The sequence below is a fragment of the Anas platyrhynchos genome, chromosome 7, assembly GCF_047663525.1.
Source record: "Anas platyrhynchos isolate ZD024472 breed Pekin duck chromosome 7, IASCAAS_PekinDuck_T2T, whole genome shotgun sequence".
NCBI classification, from domain to species: domain Eukaryota; kingdom Metazoa; phylum Chordata; class Aves; order Anseriformes; family Anatidae; genus Anas; species Anas platyrhynchos.
In genome coordinates, this window is record NC_092593.1 from 11,821,506 (window position 1) to 11,845,034 (window position 23,529).

General features: G+C 39.9%; 1 protein-coding gene and 1 long non-coding RNA gene across 3 annotated transcripts in view; one reads left to right on the forward strand and one right to left on the reverse strand.

Moving 5' to 3' along the window:
• Window positions 1–1,042: 1,042 nt before the first annotated feature.
• ERCC3 (ERCC excision repair 3, TFIIH core complex helicase subunit) lies at window positions 1,043–23,392 on the forward strand. 2 transcript variants are annotated; one of them, XM_027461141.3, is made up of 15 exons: window positions 1,043–1,199; window positions 1,291–1,496; window positions 2,231–2,467; window positions 2,557–2,606; window positions 3,158–3,293; window positions 3,498–3,662; window positions 4,714–4,918; window positions 5,922–6,236; window positions 7,493–7,677; window positions 10,294–10,496; window positions 13,748–13,844; window positions 14,038–14,155; window positions 17,390–17,508; window positions 21,845–21,997; window positions 22,582–23,392. In XM_027461141.3, the coding sequence occupies exons 1-15, from the start codon at window positions 1,181–1,183 to the stop codon at window positions 22,714–22,716; spliced, it is 2,343 nt and encodes a 780-aa protein (XP_027316942.1). In that variant the 5' UTR covers window positions 1,043–1,180; the 3' UTR covers window positions 22,717–23,392. The 2 variants fall into 2 exon arrangements, with proteins under 2 accessions (XP_027316942.1, XP_038037956.1); XM_038182028.2 differs by lacking the exons at window positions 14,038–14,155; window positions 21,845–21,997; window positions 22,582–23,392.
• The window catches only part of LOC140002909 (uncharacterized), a 29,248-nt gene continuing 9,378 nt past the window's right edge, over window positions 3,660–23,529 (reverse strand). The window contains exon 4 of the long non-coding RNA XR_011810548.1: window positions 3,660–4,190. This is a non-coding gene — a long non-coding RNA (uncharacterized lncRNA). The remainder of the gene's footprint in view (window positions 4,191–23,529) is intronic.

Here is a 23,529-nt window from a genome sequence, read left to right on the forward strand (position 1 = left end):
GCGATTAGAAATGGTAGCTAAAACTGGTAGAACATCTCCAGATGAGGGCTCACAAATTAGCTACCTAATTCCTACTGCTATTTTAAGGACTTGTACTAGTGATCAGATTTTCTCAGATGTTGGTATTTTGCAGTCTTGGAAAAGAAAATGTGACCAAAAATTAAGACTGAAGTTTATAAGCTAAAATACCCAAATTTTAAATGTTGGCCACTGTAAATTGTCTTCTGCTAAAAACAATTCAGTAATATAATCATGAAAGGCAACTATCAGTCTTCTCCATCTCCAAACTAACCAGAAAAAGAAAAAATAATTAATGAGGACAATAGAGTTAATGGCTGGGGAGAAATTACTTTCCAGCTACTACTCATTTCTGGAGTCATGATAAAATTAGTCACTTTGTATCTGTGCAGCCTGGCTTCATACCTCAAACTGTGAATTGGGATCATTTTTGAGCACCGCAAGCAGATAATACTTTTCAGCCCCTGTGGCAGAAAAGGATAGTTTCTAAATTGCACTTCGTTAAATATGGTTGCAGAAGAGCCGGTGTGTCCAGGTGATAGGCACTGAACTCCTATTTCTTACCGTATTCTGGAAGAACCTATCAATCAAAGTGAGACTTTATGGCCTGTTTTTAATTTCACAGTTATAAAGACGAACATGCAGCTTTTTCAAGGAAATAATTGGGTACTGTAGAATAAAGCACCTTCCTACCAAATAATAATGGCATATTTAATTAGGTAAAAAGCTATACTAGCTATAACAGATTTAGTGTCTGTAACTTATTTCTATATTAAAGGGTATTTGATAGCCCACCCCACTTAATGTCTAATAATTTTATTTTATTTGAGTGGCTACCAGTGATGCTTGTTGCTATTTGTGATGCAAGATCCAGGAGAAAAGCCAAGAATCATTGGTGGTGATACGTTTTTAATCAAGTGGCAACACCAACTACTCTAGAAATACACAGCACAACTGTAATTGTATTAATATTAAAAAGAAAAAAGAAATAAATCAACCTTCCCACCCCTCCCCTCAGCCATGGCGGCGCTGCCCCCGCCCCTCCCCCGGCCGCGCGTCGTATGGCGGCGCCTCTCCCGCGCGGCGGAAGTGACGCAGAGGCTGGTGGCGGCAGCGGCGGCCGGGACCCGGGTGCCGGCGCGGGGGGCGCTGAGCGGCGGCCATGGGCAGGAAGGAGCGCGGTGAGCGGGGGGACGGGGACGGGGAAGGGAAGGGCGGGGAGGGGAAGGGCAGGGGCAGGGCAGGGCCGGCTCTGACCGCGGCGCCCCTTAGAGAAGAAGAAGTCGAAGCGGCGGCACGCGGAGGAGGACGAGGACGATGAGGACGAGGCCGCGGGCCGGGAGCCGCAGGAGGCGGTGCCGTCGGCCGCCGGGAAGCAGGTGGAGGACGGCGGCAGCAAGCTGGACGAGTACGGCGCCAAGGACTACCGGCTGCAGATGCCGCTCAAGGCCGACCACGCCTCGCGGCCGCTCTGGGTGGTAGGTGCGGGGCGGGAGGGAGCCCACAGGGAGACCTGGTGAGGTGGGAGAGCTGGGCAGCACGGCACTACAAGGGTGTGAAACGGCCTGACTGCAGCCTACAGCTTCCTCACGAGGGGGAGCGAAGGGGCAGGCACCGGTCTGTTCTCTGTAGTCACCAGTGATAGGACCTGAGGGAATGGTGCCAAGCTGAGGCAGGGGAGGTTCAGGCTGGACATTAGGAAGACGTCTCGCTCACCGAGAGGGTGGTCGCACACTGGAACAGGCTCCCCAGGGACACAGTCACTGCACTGAGCCTGTTGGAGTTTAAGAAGCATTTGGACCGTGTGTGTAATCACGGTCTGAATTTTTGGCTAGGCCTGTGTGGTGCTGAGAGTTGGAGTTGATGATCCTTGTGGGTCCCTTCTAACTCAGGATACATTCTATGATTTTATGCTCAGGGAATGGGGCTGGAAGCTTGTCTTGGCTCAAGGCAGGGAGCCAAATCTTTATTAGTTACTATGAGGGAAAAACACCTACGCTATTAATCTGGGAAAACTTTGTCAATCTGGAAGGTTTGTTTTCCATGCTATAGAAGGGCAAATTCTTAGGGTAAATACATTTTTGGGAAACATAAATACATTACCACCTGAATAGTGGAGTCTCTGTGTATCATAATGGCAGCTCTATAGGAAAGACCTTATTTTCCTCAAGTACCGCTGGCAGACCCTCAGCATGTCCTTGTGTTTCTGTAGGCTCCCGATGGCCATATCTTTCTGGAAGCCTTCTCTCCGGTTTACAAATACGCGCAGGATTTCTTGGTTGCCATTGCCGAGCCCGTGTGCAGACCAACCCACATTCACGAGTACAAGCTGACTGCTTACTCCCTCTATGCTGCTGTCAGTGTCGGCTTGCAGACCAGCGACATCACCGAGTACTTACAGAAGCTGAGCAAGACTGGTGTCCCAGATGGAATAATTCAGTTTATCAAGGTAAGGCTGCTGTACTGGTAGAAGGAATACATCTGTTGCTAGAGTCGCTGTTTGGCGTGTTCCTAACGACTGCTCTCGTCTGTTTGCAGCTGTGCACTGTCAGCTATGGGAAGGTGAAGCTGGTGCTGAAACACAACAGGTAAGTGGCTCTTTGCATTGGTAGTGTGGAAGGAGTCTTCCAGTTGCACGGCTGTGCATGAATGGCTGTGGTCTTAGTGCTTGTGGATTTTTACAGCTCCCAGCTGTGTGTATACGTGTGTTCATAAAGGGTCATATTTTTAGTTGTTGAAAGTTTAATTCGTTTGTTAATGATTTCAGTTGGTCCTGAGCTACTGGTGGCTGTCATTACATTGTTAAATGTAGGATACAAATTTTCTGTTCTGGCGTGTTTCTTTTTTTGCTTGGACCTACAATATTTTCCTATATCCTTAAGGTTTTCAGATCATCTTAAGGTGAGATCGTCTGACCAGGGTAGATAACATGAAAGTACATGAAGCTTTTGGTGTGAGGCGTCTTCTAAAACTTCAGATTGTCAGAATTTTTTATTTTTTTTTTAATTCCCTCCCCTGACACGGGGTACTTGAGAATGCATCTGGGAGAGCTGTAGATCTAAGCATCTGTGCCCCTCTTCCTATGTATGATTCTGTTGATTAGTTCATCCAGATGTTTTTCTTTGTTCTTTCCTTTTAGATATTTTGTGGAAAGTACCCATCCTGATGTCATTCAGCAGCTTCTGCAAGACCATGTTATTAAGGACTGTCGCCTGAGAAATGCTGAAGGCGAAGAAACGGAGCTCATTACAGAGACATTCACCAGTAAATCAGCGGTACGTGTGGCATGTTTTAAAGCAATTGAACTAACATTGGGTAAATTGTTACGTAGCTTGGAGTGATAATTGCGTGCTTGTTGTGTCAGCAGTCACTTTCAGTTCTGTCAGCAATGCTCTGTGCCTCGTTAATCAGCTCCGCTTCAATGTGTGTGGGGAGCATCTCCTAAAGATCCCTTAGGTGAGAATTCCTTTCTATTTCAGATTTCCAAATCCAGTGAAGGTGGCTTTGGTCCATCCACATCACAAGGAGCGGATGCTCAGAACAAGCCAGATGTTCCAGCTGACTTATTTGAGTTCTATGAGCAGATGGATAAAGATGAGGAGGAAGAGGAGGAAACACAGACAGTATCCTTTGAAGTCAAGCAGGTGCGAGCACTTCTGTCTGGTAGCATTTGTAGCTTTGAGGGATGTGCCTGGGACTCAAAAATAAGTGTGAGAACTTCATATAAAGTACAGTACCTCTTTGTTTGTTGGTGGAGATCCTTGGAAGTTGATAACATTTCTTTCCTTTCGCCTTCCAAAATGTTAGGATCTTCCTTTTCACTACAGAGGGAGGCAAACTGCACATTGTTCCTTCCCTGCCCAGATGGGCAGTGCTCACAAGCTAGTGAGGCTTCCAGGAGCTGAGGGAGGTTCCCACTGTGTGCAGCTCGATGCTGCTGTGTGTGAGACAAGGGAGAACTCAGTGGGGAGCAGATCTGCCAAATTCGCTGTTGGTTTCAGAACTTTTTTTCTTCATGATTCATACTTACAGAAGGAACTCTTGGTGGTTCTGCTCTCAAAGCTTGAGATGAATGGCTGGAGAGTAGAGCACGGTCCTGGCTTGACCTTCAGAGAGATTTTGTAACTTTATTCTAGTTGCTTCCTGAACTTGGTGATTGTAATGACGTCTTACTGGGCAAAACAGAAATAATAAAAAGAGAACATTTTAATAACCAAAATGTTTACTAAGAAAAAAAAACACAGCTCTTGGTGATTGAATCAACTTGTCATTGTGGTGCAGTAACTGCATTGCAAGGGTATTAAGATTTTCCTTTTGACAGCTGTGCAGCTTTGGTAGGTCCTTCCATGTAACACACAGAACCTTCTGTGTCTGTTACTGAGCTCTTTGTGCAGGACTTCAGGGTGTAGTTGAGTCACTGCCGGATAAACAACACATCTGAGATTAATGCGTCATGTACTTCCATCTGTCTAAATAGTTCTCTCTAGTATGGACTGTTACTTAAAATGTTTGAGGGGCACGGGGGTGGTCACAAATGAAGTTCTTGAAATGAACTTTAACTCTTGCAGACTTTGTGAGCAGAAAAGATAAACGTAACTTCACCTGGTACTATGCAATCAGTGGTTGTTTAAAAAAAAAAAGAAAAATAATTCAGATGTGGAGAATTTACCATCTGAAGCTTTGTCTCCTCCTCAGGAGATGATTGAAGAACTTCAGAAGCGTTGTATCCATTTGGAGTACCCTTTGCTGGCAGAATATGATTTCAGAAATGATTCTGTGAATCCTGATATTAACATAGATCTGAAACCTACAGCTGTCCTCAGACCCTATCAAGAGAAAAGCCTAAGGAAGATGTTTGGAAATGGGCGAGCCAGATCTGGTGTTATTGTCTTGCCATGCGGTAAATTCCTAAGTTATTTAGGGGTTTTGTTCCTTGGGGGTTTTGCTCTTTGTTTGCCTGTAATAAAGTAACTTCTAAATCTGATGATGACTGCTTAAGTTTCAAACAGTAGTGGGGACTGTTCTGAGTACCAGTATGCAGAGTCCTGTTGGTTTTCAGCTAGCGGGTGATGAGACAGTGGTGATGGAGAGCCCCGTAAGTAGAGCTCTCAGATGTGCGCTCAGCAGTGCTGTCAGTTTTCCCTGTAGTGACCAAAGAACTGTTTTCTGGTTATGATAAGTTAGGTTACCATTAATGCTTTCACTGTGCCCTCTGAGTCAGCTCTGCTGGTCTTCCAGTGAAATATAAAATGGCTGGCACTGGAGTAATTTGTTCTTTGGGTAGGAATAAGGAGCCTGAGGGGAACTGGGAATACAAGCAGTGGCATGAAGAGGGCCTGCACAGGCAGGTTCTGGACCAAGGAAGTTTGGGAAAGAAAGGAGGAACGTGCAGGTTGGGACAGCCCATGGGAAGCTATAGAAGAAGTAGAAAACAGGAGACTGTTTGGCAGTGCCCTCGGTATTGGAGGTAGAGGGCAGGCACAGGAGGTAAGGCGAGGGCCTGAAAGAGTGCGTGGAAGGGATAAGGAATGGAGAGATGGAAGGACTTGCTCTGTGGCGGAATGGGCATAGCTGGCAGGGGCAGTGGGGGAGATGACACCTACCAGAAGCTTTCTGTGGCCACCTGGAATTTAATCTGCTTTTGAAAGGAAGAAACCATAGAAAGTTTCTATGGCAAAAGCAAAGATTACAGTGATTTTCTTGAGAAAGCAGTGTGGATGGGGCAATTCAGCTGTTCTTACCGAAGAAGAGTTCATTCTTTAAGACTGGTATAGTACAGAAACAGTGAAAACTTTGCCCTTATATGATTTCATATCCTCTCATTTTTTCTATTTCTCTTCCCTCTTTTTCTTGCAGTGCTGTCAGTGAGGTGAATGATGAGTGTCCTTCCTCCTCCCCTACAGGTGCTGGCAAGTCCCTCGTTGGTGTGACAGCTGCCTGTACAGTCCGCAAGCGGTGTCTGGTCCTTGGCAATTCTGCGGTGTCTGTAGAGCAGTGGAAAGCCCAATTCAAGATGTGGTCCACCATCGATGACAGCCAGATATGTCGGTTCACCTCTGATGCCAAAGACAAGCCCATTGGCTGTTCTGTTGCTATCAGCACATACTCCATGCTGGGACACACAACTAAGAGATCCTGGGAAGCAGAGAGAGTAATGGAGTGGCTTAAAAGTCAAGAGTGGGGCCTTATGATACTTGATGAAGTGCATACTATCCCTGGTAAGGAAATGATGTGCAAACCCCTCGTGCTATATATGCTGTTACTAACATTTCTTTGCTCATAGGGAAGATTATGGGATGTTTTTTGCTATGTTTCTCATGATAGTGTGTAGACCTGTGTCTAGGGTTTTGGGACTTAAACAAGTAAACTGCCTTGTTCTTATCTGTTTTTTGTCTGATGCTACAGAGTTTAGCTGACCATTGATTTTTTTATTATTTTTTTTAATCCTTCAAACTAGCCACTTCGTTCTCTATAATGGTAGTACAGTACACACATGCCTTCTCCTTTGGCATAGGGTGACAAACTGATCGCTAAGATACATAAATTTATAGAATTTTGTTGTAGACGAATTTGTTACGTAAATGGTGGTACTCTCCTCAGGAATAGGACAGAAGTACTTCTGCTTTCTTTGCTTTTGAGATGTCATTGCGCTGTAGGCTTAGCTTTTAATACCTATTTCTATTCCATAAAATACAGGTAACTATTAATGTCCAGAAATAGCTGTTGTATTTGAAGTTACTATGTAATTCAGATCTATGTTATTGGAAAGCAACAATGTAGCATTAAAGTGTCTGGAATAATCCTGGCTAAAAGTACCACCCAAGATTCTGATAACTGCTCCACCTTGCTGTCATGGTATAATTTGAATAATTTGGTCTCTGCTGAAATGATAGAGATACCTGCCATTTTAACAAAGTAGCATATTGCTGCTCCAGTTCTTTCACTCTTGTTCTTTCTTCATTTCATTTAAAAAAAAAAAAAAAAAAAAAAAAAAAGATACAGCACTTCCTGTGTCTACAAACTCTGCAATCATAGGATTTGTAGCAATGCCAAAGATAAGTAATTCTGACATATATTAGTCCTGAATTTGGCAAAGTCAGCCAAGAGTCCTTGTGTCACAGATCTTTCTGTGAAATACTACATGATGTTAGGTAAGTCATGTAACCTCTCTGAATATATTATGTTTCTTTTTGGGAAACAGAAAGTAATACAAATGCCAGAAGGTTTACTGGGATTTTCACTGTATGTTGAGGGTGTGAACTGAAGCGGCAATCAGTTTAAAGTGTTGCTGTAGCACAGAACACTGTTAGAAGTGTATGTGAAATGGGGTGATATTTCCTAATGTTGTACTTGCTTTGTGTTCAGGAGTGGAGTTTTTTTTTTTTTTTTTTTAATTGCAGGACTTGTATTCTAAATCCGTCTAGGAAAGAAAATGTGTTGCTCTTAAACAGAAAATTTGTCTTATGTTTCTTAGCAAAAATGTTCAGACGTGTGCTCACTATTGTACAAGCCCACTGTAAACTGGGACTGACTGCTACCCTGGTCAGAGAAGATGACAAAATTGTTGACCTGAACTTCCTGATTGGACCAAAGCTCTATGAAGCCAACTGGATGGAGCTGCAGAACAGTGGCTACATTGCTAAAGTCCAGTGTGCTGAGGTGATGCTCTGCTTTTCAGTACTACCAGTATATATTTAATATGTTTATAACCTTTTTTTTTCCTGTTTTTTGGGGGGGAACAACTATAGAATTAAGTATTTATTTCACTTGTTCTGTAGCTCAAGCAAGGCTGTCACTGGTCAATATGAACACATTGCAAATCCAGTAGCATGATTTCAGCACTGTTTCTCTTCAGGCATTGTTGTGCTTGATCGGCTGTCCCCAGTTCAATATTTAGGAATGCGAGCAGCAGCTGCAGAATTGTAGACCCACTTTGCAGCCGGCAGTCACGTTGTCTGATTCAATTTCGTATGTTAAGCTCAGTTCAGCGTGGTGTTGGTCAGGTGGTATGCTTGAAGCTGATTTTAATAGAGACTTCAACTGGTAGTCTGTAGTCTATTGAGGAAAATTATTTAACAAAGAAGGACAGTAGAAAGCTTACAAATAAGAAAACAGCTGCTTATTTCAAGCCTTAAGGCATGAGGGTGAAAATGGAAAACATGAAATTTGGTCTTGCTATTTCTTTTCAATATAATAGTGTGTGACCTCTAGTCTTTCCAACAAATGGATGAGAGAAAAATCTGGTATCAGGTAAGTGGAAACCTTTCATACAGGCAGAATGTTAAAGTATCCTTTCTGAGTCAGACTAAAGATGTTGTTTAATATATTGTCTCTATTAATTGTAAAGATACTTAGAGAAGAGTATAAGAACAGGGCAGGTGTATCTGTTTCTTCTGATACCTCTCCAAGCCTTCGATCATTTATGAGTTATAACTGATATCTGCGTAACCCTCAGTGGGTTTCTTTTTCATGATCTCTTCTGGTCTCCCACTGAACAGAAGGAGAGTTTTAGCAGCCACAACTTGCTATGGTAGAGTTTCATAGCTTAACTCTCTCTTGATTTTTACCTGGATTAGTGTATATTTTCTGTATTTTATTTTATTTCAAACCTGTCTTGGCTAGTTTCTTTTAATTCTTCCTAACTCCCATAGTGAGTGGGAGAAAAGATGCAGAATTTATTCCTTTTTATCCTTTCCGGGTCACTCTTGATTATCATCAAAACCTTACAACTGGAATACTAGTATCAATTGGTAGGAAACCATCTTCATAATTGTTCATTTTTGTCCTTATAGTGTAGAATCAGGGGGGGTCTTCCACATGAGATAGCATTTCTTAAAAAATAAAATCCACAAGTAAGTGGATTGGATTTCCAGTCTCTTGCCTACTAAAGTACAAAGATTATTACGAAGATTACTAGCTGTGATAAATGTACTGGAGCTACAGTACATTACAGATAATTTATGAAAGCAATTGGTTGTATTTTTACATATTCATTACATATAATATCCAAGGTTATTAATATGATCAGTCAATTAAAGTAAAGGAAAAATAAACCAAACTGACTTGTAGCAGCAGTATCTTCTAGTTTCTCACGTGAGTCCATTGTTTTCCTTTTGGACTTTGTGCAAACCAGGGGTAGCGGAGCTTATGTACTTTTTAAAAGTAATAGAATGCAAAGAAAGATTATCTAGAAAGTATCTAGGTGGAAAGGAGAATAATTGGTCTGCAAATTCAGATCTGACAGCGTTAAGGTACTTGGGTTAATTCCACCAGCAACATGATTTCTCTCATTCCCCGAAATTAAAATTTAATTTAAAATTAATAAATCAATATTATTATCATTTAATTGTTTTATTATTTTATTAACTTTTAATAAATTAAAATTCATAATTAAAAATAAAAACTTAATTAATAATGTTCAAAGTTTAGGTATTGTTCAGTATAACTAATATTGAGACATTGGAAAGTAAAGTCTGTGTTGCCTTTCTCCTGAATGACATGTAAATTGATATTCTTAAGGCCGATGTTTTGAAATAATACTCTGAGATATTGCTAAAGCAGAGAATCAAAACAAACAAAAATTGATGGCTGGAAAATATTAATACATGCACAGCTGCATTGCTTATTTGTTTGGATCTCCTTGGCATGCTATAGAGAAGTAGCATCTCGTACCAGCTATTCTCCATAGCCTTGCAAGATGTCTAGCTCACTCTGTAAGTGCAGTTCTTGCCAGGTGACAAAAGAGGGCAGTGCTGCTGTCTGATTAGGCAGGGCATGGCCACTGCAGGTATTACTCTTTCACGGTGCCAGAAGAGAGAGCAGCAGTTACATAAACAGCTGCAGTCTGTTAAAGTAATTAACTTGTTCATACAGTTTTGTTCTGTAATGAAGACTAAATGTGTCTTTAGGTTTTCAGCATATGGATGTAAGTGAATTTTTAGGGAAAAGGCATTGACTGCAGTGGCAGGGAGATTATACAAAGTTCGTTCCCTTAATACTTGCTTTCTAATATGTGGTAGCATTCTGTGAAACTACCAGGTGTGAAACAACTTTTTTCCAGTCCTGTTCCAGTCGGTCCCCTGCCTGTTCCTGTTGTGGTCACAGTGCCACAGCCTGTACCTTTCACCCTTTTAGTACAGAAGTTACTGTATTAAGATTTGTGATCTGTGCTGTACAGAAAGCTTTCATGTATTATCAATCCCCAATATCTTTTAAATTCCCTCTGGGATACAAAAAATAACTGGGGGTTACTCTGTGTATGTTTTCTAATTCTAGGTTTGGTGCCCAATGTCACCTGAATTTTATCGAGAATATGTAGCCATCAAAACAAAGAAACGGATACTGCTCTACACCATGAACCCAAATAAGTTCCGAGCCTGCCAGTTCCTGATTAAGTTTCATGAGCGACGGAATGACAAAATCATCGTTTTTGCTGACAATGTGTTTGCACTGAAGGAGTATGCAATTAGGCTTGGAAAGTAAGTGTTCCCAACCAGTGATGGCACTGTTGTTTTTTTTCTTCCTGGAAAGTTATCTCATAATCTCACAGATTTCAGTCACCTCTAGACATTTACAGTAATTTTTTGATTTAACTCCAATCCTTTTATATAGAAAGGAATTCAGGAGGCTATTCTCTGGCATTACGATGTTATTCCAATGTAGAACAGTTTGAAAAGAATCTCTGTTTAGCATTTGGCTCAGAGGAGTTTTCATGCAAGTTCACTGTGAATGACTTAGTATTTCTCCATTTGCCATTATTATTAGCTGGTGGGCAAAATCAGGGGGCTTTTTTAAAAATTACCAGAACTCTTTCTATAATAGAGAGGCAGGGGAAGCTATGATCTGGGAGGGACAGTTTCAAATGAACACTCTCTGGATCTTTCAAGATCTTTTGGAGCCCATGTCCTTCTTGTTCAGGTTCTCAAAAGGTCTTAATTTTTATTTATTTATTTTTAAAACAAAAGAGAGAACCTTATTTTTTGTACTTTGGTGAAAATAGGCACAGAAGCTGGCCTTGTCCTTTCTGTGAAGAGCCCAAATAAAATTTTGCCGGAAGCTGTGGCGCATGTTGACCATATGATTTCATGTCTAGGAATTTCAGTAGTACTTAGCAAAGCCACAAACGAATCTCCTTACACTTTCCAAAATTTCTGCTCAGTTTTGACTGATGGTAGTTTAACAGCCATGTTGTGCTGGCTTGCTGTGGCATCAAAGAGCAGAGCTAATAGTGCTGGATGAATTCCAACACCCGTGGTCTCTTTCATCATTTTTTAAATCTGTCTGGACAGAGATTAGCTATAATGATGCCTCTGGAATGTCGCTAGCAGCGTTCAGTGCACCACAGAAAAAGAGCCTTTAACAAGGACACATACAGGGAGGGGGTGCTTGCTAAGTAGCACAACAGTTTTTAAATGGGGTAGATGCTGTAGAAGTATGACAGCAGAATTAGTTGAAGAAATAGTAGGTACTTGCTTTTCATGTTCTTGACTCAGTTCTCCTTTCCACACATCATGTATGGAATTCCAGTTTACAGAGACATGTTAAAAGGAAAGGACAGTTGCAGTGCTAGATGAGTGTGAGAGTGTTTTAATGACGCCCCTGTGCCCGTTCCTCCTCAACCCCCACATGTTCCTTTGGTACTGGCAGGGAAAGGCCATGCACATGACAGGAATTAGTTTGTCTATAACTTCTGGGGCCACGGAATTCAAATTTGCTTGGCCAGCTTTTACTGTCATGAGTCGTTCATCGACAGTTGTATAACTTGGGCTGTTTATTTTTTACTGGTGCTGTTAATACATTTAAATGGCTATTTTTGAAGGACTGTCCCTGTGTAGTTTTGACAATATGTCAAAATATGGGAGAGGCATCTTTATAGATCCCTCAAACACCTTTTTGTAGGAAATGAAAGGTTTCATTTAAAAAAAAAAATCAATCTAGTGCTGCATGTTCTATGTTCTGGAAAGTACTTAGATGTGTCTTAATTATGGTGAAGTAGGGTGCAGGGACGGTGGGGCTTAAAATGGAGGACTGATAGCCTGGCACTTTAGGTTATTCTGTGCTTAATTTAAATTTTCTTCCTAGTAGCTTGTATGGTGCTATGTCTGTATTTCTGATAAAGATAGTGTTGATAATACAATGATGATGTTTTAGTTGTTGCAGAGCAGTGTTTTCACGGAATCGAGGTCTGTTCTATTTCTCACGCTGCCCCACCAAGCGAGGAGGCTGGGGGTGCGGCAGCTGGGGGGGATGCAGCCGAGGCAGCTGGCCCAGGCTGGCCACAGGGGTGTTCTGGACCACAGGATGGGTGTCCTGCTCAGCACTAAAAGCTGGGGGGTATGTGTGCCAGGGCTGCAGTTGCTTGGGGGCTGCCTGGGTATTGGTTGGCTGGTGGTGAGCCATTGAATTTTACTTCACTTGTTCTTCTTGGTTTTGTTTCTCTTTGTGTGTCCGTTTGTTTTGTTCTCCTCAAAACCGGTACGAAACCTACGAGTTTTCTCATTTCTGCCCACTGATTCTCTCCCCCATCCCACTGTGGGGAGAGTGAGTAGGTGGTGGTGTGGTGTTAAACCACAACGCTCATTTTTGGCACCCAGTTTGGGGCACGGATGAGATAACAGATTCAACCAGAGTGCATTGGAGGAAATTTAAAATTACAATATCAGTTTTACAGTTTCTGGTTGCAATATTTGCTTATTTGTTGTCAACATTGGTTTATTTAGTCCATGCCATGGACTTCCTTTTTTGCTGAGAGCTTGTTAAAGGCTGTTTTTGGCTTTTTCAGTTTGCTGTGATGTGTAGCACTTTGGTTTTGTTTTGCTTGAAAGATGTATGGCAAAAGCATTGGCCTTGAACCTAACCTGGTATTTGTGCCCTGAATTGCTGGCATCCCTGTACTTTAGGATCCATCTCGTAGAGACAATTAAGAATTAATGCTTTTTGCCTTTTTTTCCTCTCAAAGCCAATTTGTGGATAAAACAGAGAATGACACCTTCCCCTTTTTTTTCTGTTTGCTAGATGTTTTGTGCCTTGTTACAATAACTCCTCAGTATCTTAAACATCCTTTGGTAACCAGAATATTCCTATAGATGTGTCTCAAGAACGTGCTTTTGACTTTTCCCAAGGTTAAACTGCTTTTTAAGATAATTGATTGGGGATATGCCCTGAGGAGTATGGTTACAGGTGGATAGGTGGGTGCATGGGCAGGTACCTCTGATGCTCTGGGACTTCACCCACCCCCGAACAGCTGTGGGATCCCAGTGAAGCGATAAAATGTTTGAAGGAAGTGAATTGTTAGAGAAGCCTGGATTTTCAAGTGTTTAAATAGGAAGCAAAGGTTGCAGCTGTTAATGTGCTAACTCAGTAGATTTGAGGAAAACGTCTTTTATTTTAACAGCTGCCTCTAGTCTTTCATGTAGGCCTAGTACATGTATTCGGTCTCATCTACAGCTTCACTGGTGCACATAACTGCAAAACATTTGTAACTGCCAGAATTTATTTCTGGCAGGCTGGGTTGTTGTAAAGTGTTCCACAAGCTGGATAGCTGCCATAAACATCCCAACAAGCTAAAAGCAAACTGTAAGCTGTATCAAAATGTGGTCTGTTCTTTTATCGGTTCACATGTGTTCTGTGCTTCCTGTTGTGGTATCTTTGTGAAGAAATGACTTAGAAACCTTGATTTGGTTTAATTTGCATTTGTTCTGTGGTTTGTTTTTGTTGTTTTTTTTTTCAGACCCTATATATATGGTCCTACTGCACAAGGAGAAAGAATGCAAATTCTACAAAACTTCAAGCACAATCCAAAAATCAACACTATTTTCATTTCCAAGGTAATTGAGGACTTAGCGTGTTATTGTATCCATTTTCAGAGTGAACTTTATTTAAGAGCAAATTATATATGCATGTTGTGCATTGGCCATCTTTGTATTGCAGGTAACAAAGGTGTACTTTGTACTCAGTCTTTGTTTATGAAACCTGCATATAAATATAAGCTGCTGCTCAGAGACTGCTTCTGTGTTGTAGGTAGGGGATACGTCCTTCGATCTACCAGAAGCCAATGTTCTGATTCAGATTTCATCCCATGGTGGGTCTCGAAGACAGGAGGCTCAAAGACTGGGGCGAGTGCTGAGAGCCAAAAAAGGTAAATGAGATAGTTCTTAGGCTCTGTTTAGCATTTAAGTAATTATTCAGTTTAAATGGAATACTGAAACGTAAACAAAATAAACTGTGTCGTGATAAATAAGCTGTTAGGTTGAGATCACAAGCGAGAGGTTTTTTTGACAATAATATAGATGCCACCCTGTCTTTCACTTGCATCATATTTTCTTTCCTTTTCCAGTTTTTCAGCCAGAAATGTATTTTCTTAAATATTTTCTCACATCTTTTTTGCCCTTCCATTATAATGTTGTTTCACTGTTGCCAGAATAACTCTTGAGTTTTTTTCCCAATTTTTGTTTCACTTTTAACAACTTAAATTAGCTTTGTCAGATATGCGTAGTATCAGTAGAAGCATACAATGTTTCTGGAGCCAGAACTCATGGTGATTTATTTTTTTTTTTTCCAAAATTTGTGGATTTTGAATATATTGTATGACCATAAAACAAGTATTGTTTCTATTCTTTGATTCTGACCTTTAGCGATTGGGGGATTCTAGGGGATAAGTAAATTGCAAACTGCAAAGCTATTTGTCTGGGATATCTGTGGAGTTCTTCCCCTGTAGTTGAAGTGCCAGTGAGCACTGCTGACATGACAGACAGGAGGATTTCTGGCTGGCGTTAGCTCCAATGCTTGCAGTAGGTGGCTCAAGCAGCCTGACTGACAGTGATACGATCGATTAAAAGATGTAGTAGGAAGCTTTATCAGTAGAAGTTTTTCAGGCGGGCTTCCTGTCCAGCATTTTAGCACAGTTGTTAGTCACTAGCAGGTTTGTATAAAGCAGTTGTAACCAGCCTGCTAGTTTGGTGTGGTTTAGGTTAAGTGCAAGTTGTCAAGCAATTGCTCTCATTGAGAACAAATAAATAGAAAGCCACCACAATGGAAAAACCTTGTCTGAAAAAGGGATAGATGTTGTCCGCTTCTGTTGAACCGTGGTTTTTGTTGCAATGAGTGTGAAATTAATTCTTTATGGTGGCTTCTAGAGTCAGTCAGTAGAGATCACCTAGAAAACTGATTGTACTGACTTTTTCATTTTTGTGATGGATAAGCAGAAGGTCAGTAGGATTTAAACTTTTGTGTGGGCAGGGTTTTAGGAATCGCATCTTTAGTTACTGGAAATCTGACTGATGACTCCCATCCATTTTTAGTTTGAGGAATATTATCGGGAAGGTGGTAGTGGGGTGCTTCTGTCACTTTTTTTTTTTATGTTTCAGTTTGTCTGGAACTAAGGAGAACTGTTTCTTAGACATGAATTTCTGGTTGACTTGATGAACTGAATGTTTCCTAACAGACACTGACTTAAGGCTGTTCCATTAGTTGTTAAACAAGGAATGCTTAATCTGCTGTATTTCAGTTTATATCTTCCCAAGACAAGTTAAAAAGTAGCTCCAGGCAAAAGTGGTTCTGCTTCAAGAGTTCTCTTGTACAAGGTGGTAATAAGTTTGAAAGTTGGTTTATGTCACAGCCTGTTGGCACTTATTTTAGAAAGAGTGAGTATTCACTAGGGAAGCAGTCATAATTTAGTGGAGGCTGTAACTGTCAGCTGGAGAGTGAAATTATTCATAGTGCTTCAGTTCTGTGTTTGTCTATCTGGAAAAATGACTCTCGTAAGCAGGGTAGGGGTTTTGTTTTTTACCTCTGTTTTTGTGTCGTTTAGGAAATCTGACTTTCTTGCCCTTACACAGACTTGCTTATACCTATAATTTTCTTCCTGCCAAAGCACTCTCTGCAGTATTGTCTTGGTGCTGTTCAGCAAAGGCTCTTTTTGTTGAATGGAGCTAAATGCCAGAAACACGACAGACCCTGGGACTTGCCTGATTCACATTAAATCTTCAGGCAGAAGTCATGGGTACTTATTTTAAACAGTAAAGCCGTAAGTCATTTTCAGGAAAGAATGAGGTCTTACTATGGGCCTTAATGCTTTTTTTCTGCTTACCAACATGCCAGTGTTACAGAGCCGTTGGGCTGGAGCCAAAACCATTTAAAATGGATTCACTTAAAATAAATAACTCTGCTGCTGCTTTGCTCTGAAAGCCCTTCCTTTGGTCCAGCCTTCCTATATCCCTTTTTAAAACTTGCTGATTTTGTTCGTTCTTTTTCTGGATTACAGAGAAGAAATGGGTGAATCACATAGAAACTGAATATTCATGATAGTTCTTTATATTGACCTTGGTTTTTTTTGTTTGTTTTGTTTTTTTTCAAAGAGTATATGTCTGTACGTCAGTGAATGAAAATTAAGTGTTTTTTGGGAGAGTAATGCTTTGAGTTAGAAACACTAAAAATCTGAAGGAAAATTAACTCTTTTCTCTTTAGTTCTTCTTTCAGTTTTTCATTCCTTGATAATTCCCTTAGCATGAAATAGTTTTAGAAAAATTGAGTTACTCTAAAAAGAAAATGTCTGGAAAGCACATTTTGAATGCATGCTATTTTCTTTTTAAAATGGGATTTGTTTTATAAATAATTGTGGTTTTGCAAAACATAAAGAGCTTTTTATAAATAAAAATGATTCTTAAAACAATTTGTACTTGCACTTGAAATCTACATACACAGTTATTTTATGTGCAGTTTGTACTTACAGCTGAGGCTTTGTTTGAAGATGCATACAAAACCTGTGCTAGTGAATTAACAAAGTCTCAGTGAGACCTTGTTTTTTAAAAGAGTACCTGGTGCTGTTTAGGTAAGAGATATAACAACTTCAAGGTTGTTTTTGTTTGCCTTAAAAAAAAAAAAAAAAGTTGATGTTAAAAGGTGCACAGGCTGGTTTATCCTAAGACTGCTAACTCTGGGTTACATTGATAAAAGTTTTTCTTTGTATTTTATGTTCAGCTTTTGGACGTGTATTAAAATCCTTGTTTTGACTTTTTACTACTTATTTGCAAGTCTGTTATGTAAAGAATTTTATCTTTTACTTTGTCTAGCATAGTAAAGAAGCAGGTTCTTCTTGGAGTACCAGCATAACTGCGATAGTCTAAAGTTCTTTTTCCATTTTTTTCCCCTTAACCCTTGCTCAAGTTACTAAGAACAAGAGTGGGAATTTCCATGTGATATGCTTTGTCGATCTATTTATGGTTTGGGTGCAGTTTGTCTTTAAAATAAACTTTACAAATTTATTTTGTGGACAGATGGCTTATTTAAACACCTGGTTTTACTGTTTAGTCCTTTTTTTTCTTGGTTATAGTGTTCCAGATGGAATTAATCATTTGATGTCTTTGTCTCCTAGGCATGGTTGCAGAGGAATACAATGCCTTTTTTTATTCTCTTGTGTCCCAAGACACTCAGGAAATGGCATATTCAACCAAGCGACAACGGTTTCTTGTAGATCAAGGCTACAGCTTCAAGGTAACTCATCCGTTCTGTTTATTATACATATATAACATTCACAAATCACAGAATTGTAGGGGTTGGAAGGGACCTCAAGAGATCATCAGATCCAACCCCCAGCCCAAAGCAGGTTCCGTGCCTTCGTATTCATATATTCATATTCTTTCATTTTATTACTAGGTCAAATACTTGAGAACTCCTGTTGTGGAATGTATTAATGAAGGTTTTGCTTGCAGGCAAAAACTGTTCCAGTGTTGTTTTTTCATCTATATTACTGTGAGGGTTGATACAAGTAGTTTAATACAGCTTCTAGGAAGGGCAGTATTCTAACTTCAGACCAAGTAGGTGCAGGGGAGTGAGGCAGAACTTCACTTGTGTGGTTGGTTTATGCTCATCCTCTTCAGTTGTCCATCCATGCAGGCCTCTTATTAATATATTATCATACTAGTTGTACATTAAATATTGTTGATGGTTGGTCATGTTTTGGTGGCCAGCAGCTATTGAGAAAATTTCCAAAGCATCACAAATTCCAAGTAACTCCACTTTCAAGCTAGCATTTCACTATGGAGACAAAATATTTTTACTTGTGGCTGAAGAGATAATACAGTGGGCAGACCATACTAACAGCCATGTTGGTATGGTGTCTCCGTGTTAGCAGAAACTGTTGTAGCTCATGGATGTCTTCAGACTCTGCTTATTTAGCTTCTACTAGCAGTTCGATCTTGCTCTTGTAACGTTCTCTGCACTTTGTTCTGAAGTGTATCACCCAAATCCAAAATGACTATGTTGAATGTTGATTGGTGAAGAAATGACAGAATTTACTTGGGAAAAAAACTTACTGGGGAGTAGAAATCTTCCTACCTACAGCTAATATGTAGTCCTCAAAATGGAGAAGATTTTCAGTGTTGACTACATAACAGAGCCATGACTGTAAGTCAGAAGTTTCTCCTCAAGTCCTTTCATAAAGGACTTAACACCATCTCATTTCTCCAGTCTTGTGTTGTTTCCTCTCTTCTTATTTTTATATTTTTAGATGTGTGATGACCTGTAAGGATACTCTTCAAACCATCTGACTTTCAAGATTTTTCTCTTGATTATTGTTTCATTGGCTAGGATGGTCAACAAGCTCCGAAGTGTGTCCTCTCTTGGATACAGTGATAGTGAGACGTCAGCTTAGATACAGTTACAGCACTGTCTGTCCTATCAAAAACTAGCTGCTGCAGCCAGTAGGCACAAGCCCTGTCTTCCAAGGAAACCCTGAAAGTTGTGCACCCTTTGTACTTCAGTGTATTACGTACATAGATATGTCATCTTCCTCCAGACATAAAATCTCCTTCCACCAAAGTTCCTCTATTTTATAGAGACCAAGGCCTATAATTTTTATTTTAATCTGCAGGCTGTGCTATATGCTCACCTCTTTGGTTGTTTGTTAGAGGCAACAGTGTCTCATGATAGCCCTTGCTTTCAAGTATATTTATTCCTTTACAACTGGAGTTTCACTGCTCTTATTAGAAGCATTCCCAAAAATGCTTCTTCCAAGAAACATGGCTGAGAAGTAAAAGATAGGGTTCCCATATGTGCCTTTAGGAAATGAGCTTATGATGTTGAAGAATCCTGCAAGAATTGCACCAGGTGAGAGAGCAAGCAGCCTCTGCTGGATTGCACTTGACCCTAGCTGTTGAAGATCTTTTTTTTTGTGAGGCATATGTGCACTGTGGGATATCTCTGTGGGTAAAAACTGAACTGCAGCCACCCCAAAGTAAACTGCCTTGTAATCATAATCAGTGTCCCCGTTAAGGAGAGCTTTAAGGAGCTGAAACAGATGTCACGTTCTTTAGAGGTAAAAGCCTTGTTTTGCTTTGGAGTGAATATACTTTGTCAAAATTGCAGATTGGTTAGCTGCAGCTACCTACAACTGAATCTATGTAGCTATAGCCAAAATGTTCAGAGAAATCCCTTTGCTTATATTTGAATGCCTTGGATGATGTAATGAAATAAGGGGTTAAAATAGAGGGTTTGTATTTTGGAAGGAAGACCTACTTCTAGGAGCTTTGAGTTGGTATGGGAGTAAAAGTATTACAAGTGGCAGCTGTGAGTGTCTGAAGCAACATTTTAGCTGACCAGTCCTGGAGTGTTCTTTATTTGCAGTTGAGTAACAAAATGTTAGAATATCTATTTTTCTTCTGTTTGCCAAAGTTTAAGCCTTAGTCATAGCTGGCATCAAACAAGAGCAGGGCTGGAAGAAACTTGAAGAAACCATCTATTGTGTTTCTTCATTACAAGCCAGGATCAGCTGTGTATATGTCATTCCCAGCAGATGTTTGCCATCATGACTCTACTTCATCTTTAGGTAATTATTTCAGTGCTGATATCTTCTCCTTTATAATTTTTGTTCCTAATGCTCAACCTTACTAAAAATTCAGTACTGACTTAAGAAGGTAACAGTTTGCGCTTTTCTTCTAGGATTTACTTTCTTCTTTTAATCTTTCAATAACTCAATTCTCTGCCTTTCACCAAAAAAGAGAACTAGATTAATATTTGGTTGCTAAGTCACACATTTTGTCTTTGCTTCTTAAATAGAGCCTTGTCATCACAATTTGCTAGTTGGAGTCTTAATTATTTAAAAGATTTTTCGTTAGCTAACCAAAGGTTAGTTTTTTACTGTGTTGTGGTTTTGAGGTTGAATGTGGGATATATTTGAATTTTAAACCAATACCAGAAGAATTTACTATATCAAAGACCTGGGGATCACTTAAAACTTGGCATCTGATGAACCGCTTAAAAAATTATGATGCAGTGGGAATTCTTTCCATTCTGTGAATCATGTTAGCACTGTTTTGCAACAACTGGAAACAGGCTAATGCAATTTAAAATTGCTTCTCATGACTCCATTTTAGATTTGAGATGGTTATAGCACATGTGCTTCTTAAACAACAAGAGAGACAACAGTGTTAATTTGACCATGTAATAGGACGGATTACTTCCCTGATTGGATTCTTAAAACTAGACTTTTCCAGACATCCATTTTTGATTTAAAAATTGCCGTTGACAGCAGCCCACAACATGGATTGGTCGTACTAGTATTTCCGCTCTGTTTTTCAAAAACACTGCTTTGTGTCTCATGTGAATTTGTTTTGCCTTAAGCTGTATTTCTGTTGTTTTATCAGTCTTTGAGATCAGATGCAGCCCAGATTACTGATGTAATTACTTTCTAATTCTGCTGACTCTAGATGAACTGTAAAAGGAGAATGAGGAGGAAAAACACTAGATAATTGAGGGAAATGGCTGAATTTGAATGTCTCAAAATGTCTTCAGGATGGAAACATGGTGGGAAAACTGGAATTCTCGTGTATAAATGTATGCTTACCAGAACACATTTAACTGCGGGAAAAATTCTTGTGAAGTGTTCAAAATAACTTGCTTAAGAAAGCAAGCTGCCTATTCTCATGCTTCATAACAGAAACTTGAGAGCTTTACAATTCTTCAGAAAAGGAGAATTTTCAATTAATGAAATATATGGCACTATATTGCCAGTAGATGGCATGTGCCCTGCATCCATGGTTATCAAATGAGTTACTAGGAATTTTGAAAAGAACTAACATAACACCCACGTTATTTTTGTGTGCTTAGACACAAAATTGAAAGAGTCGTTTTGCTATGCTGCTGCTGTTTAGTTGCAGATTGCTGTTTTGTCTCTCAACAACTGATTGGGAATTTTAATGTTAATTTTTTTGACCATATTCATAAATATTTATGCTAAAATTCTCAGTGCCTGGAAAGCTAATGGATTAATTTTATGAAATATAAAGTACTAGTTCGTATAACAGTTGGGGCTGGAAGGAATGTTAAAGATGATCTAATTCTAACCCCCTGCTATGGGCAGGGACACCTCTCACTAGACAAGGTTGCCCAAAGCCCCATCCAACGTGGCCTTGAACACATCCAGGGATGGGGCATCCACAGCTTCTCTGGGCAACCTGTTCCAGTGCCTTACCACCCTAGGAATGAAGAATTTACTATGTTTACATAGTAAAGAATTTACTGGTTCATAACTAGACAAACCTACAGCCTGCAGCATGAAGTTAACTTTCAGTAAAGTTCCTGATCAAGCTGGTATGGAAGTTGTTCAGCTGACATTCTCTGTCCAGAACTGCCTTTTTTAAGAACGAGAGAGGTTTGTATTTTGCATTTCTAGCCAGAACATAACAGGGATAGTAGGGTGGGGGGTACACTTGCACTCCCACCACAGGTAATAACAGTTCAAGGCATTTTCAACAGGATGCCTTCTCTTGATTTTGAGCACCAACACTCAAAGAATGAGAATCCCTACCTTGTACTTTGCTCTGTTTCTTAGGTAATAACAAAACTTGCAGGCATGGAAGAAGAAGAACTGTCATTTTCAACCAAAGAAGAACAGCAGCAGCTTCTCCAGAAAGTCCTGCAAGCATCTGACCTAGATGCTGAAGAGGAGGTAGTTGCTGGAGAGTATGGTTCAAAGTCAGTTCAGGTAATTAAAAATGCTCTGAAAATGATAACCACGTATGCAGCAGAACTGAACCATCCCATTTTAATTCTGAATGTGATGACATCATTGATGCCTTAGTATCTTTGTGAAACATTGGAAAATGTTTTTAAGCTGTATTAGTACTTGGCTGTTAATTCATTTGTTGGGCACTAGAAAGAAGTTAGACAAACAGAATTCTCGTCCTGCCTCATTGTATTTGAAGATGATGACCCATCTATTGTTGCAGATTTTGAAGTTCATCTTTTCAGTCACAAGCAAGGAATATTTTAAAACACTTCTAAGATAGGCATATGTCAGAGCACATACATACCCTTTTGTGATCCTTGTGATCCTTGAATTGTGTCCCAGTTTCTCTATGCCACGGGGGCACTTTTTTAAGTCTATAAACTTAGAGTGAGTGGTGGGCAGTGACCTTCTTTGTAGAAATTCTTTAAGAAAAAAAATTCAAAGGCTTTTGGTGTTGAGGTCAGTAAATGAATAGTGCTGCCCTGTAACTAGGGGATCAGTAGGTTTGAGCTGATCAATGTAATCACACATTAATCACCTGTTTCTCCCCTTTCCTATAGGTGTCACGTCGTACAGGCACAATGAGCTCTCTGTCAGGAGCAGATGACACAGTTTATATGGAATACCACACATCTCGGAGTAAGGCATCTACAAATAAACACATCCATCCACTATTTAAACGATTCCGGAAATGATGGTCTTCGTGTGTGCATCTTGTTAAAACTCTGGATCCAGATACCTGTTTCCATAACTAAAACTATGGATTTGCAATTTCTGGCAGGTCCTCTAAAAGACTTTTTTGTATGCATCTATATGGCCACGTATTTGCTTGGCAATGTATGTGCTCTTATGGATGAATGTGAAAGGAGAAAAGGAACTAAATCCCATCACAGCAGAGACATTATCTTGTGATTGGATGCTGGTTACGCCTATCTGATTGCCAGGGTAACTAATAGAGTTTATTTTTATCAACTGAAGACCCTTTTTCAGAAGAATTCTGAAAAGGTTTTGTATATGAAGTTTGTACTGATGTTAGAAATACTATTTATCTGATTACTATGTCTGCTTAACAAAGTATTGACGTTTAAAATGCTTAAAAATCATTCATTGAACTGAACAAGTCCTGATAGGAGCACTTGACAGAATGTTTTTAAACTGGGAGCTAGTTTATACTCATGACTTAACTCGTCTTAAAATTCTAACAACTTGTTTGAAGAATTTTGAATTGCTAAGACAAGAACAAAGAGGGATTCTATCTCCAAAGTAAACTAGAGGAAAGCATTAGTAAATACAAATAAACTCTGTGCTCCATTTTCCTCATTTTTCTTGCTACTGTTGAGAAGTTGCTGAAATAAAAACTTTCTTTTGTCATTTCTATTCTATTTATTAATCATGCAATAAAAACATCATAACTGTTAAACAGTGCAATGCCACTATAGAAATTACTGTTGAATCACTGTTTGGCCTAGCCACACGGTGACTTGGAAGCAGAGATATGAAGAAGAGAA

What these genes read in the sequence shown, in the direction of transcription:
- ERCC3 (XM_027461141.3), top strand. An exon ending in TGAAGTGCATACTATCCCTG is followed by an intron (nt 6,237 to 7,492) that starts GTAAGGAAATGA and finishes TATGTTTCTTAG; the next exon opens with CAAAAATGTTCAGACGTGTG. An exon ending in ATGGTTCAAAGTCAGTTCAG is followed by an intron (nt 21,998 to 22,581) that starts GTAATTAAAAAT and finishes CCTTTCCTATAG; the next exon opens with GTGTCACGTCGTACAGGCAC.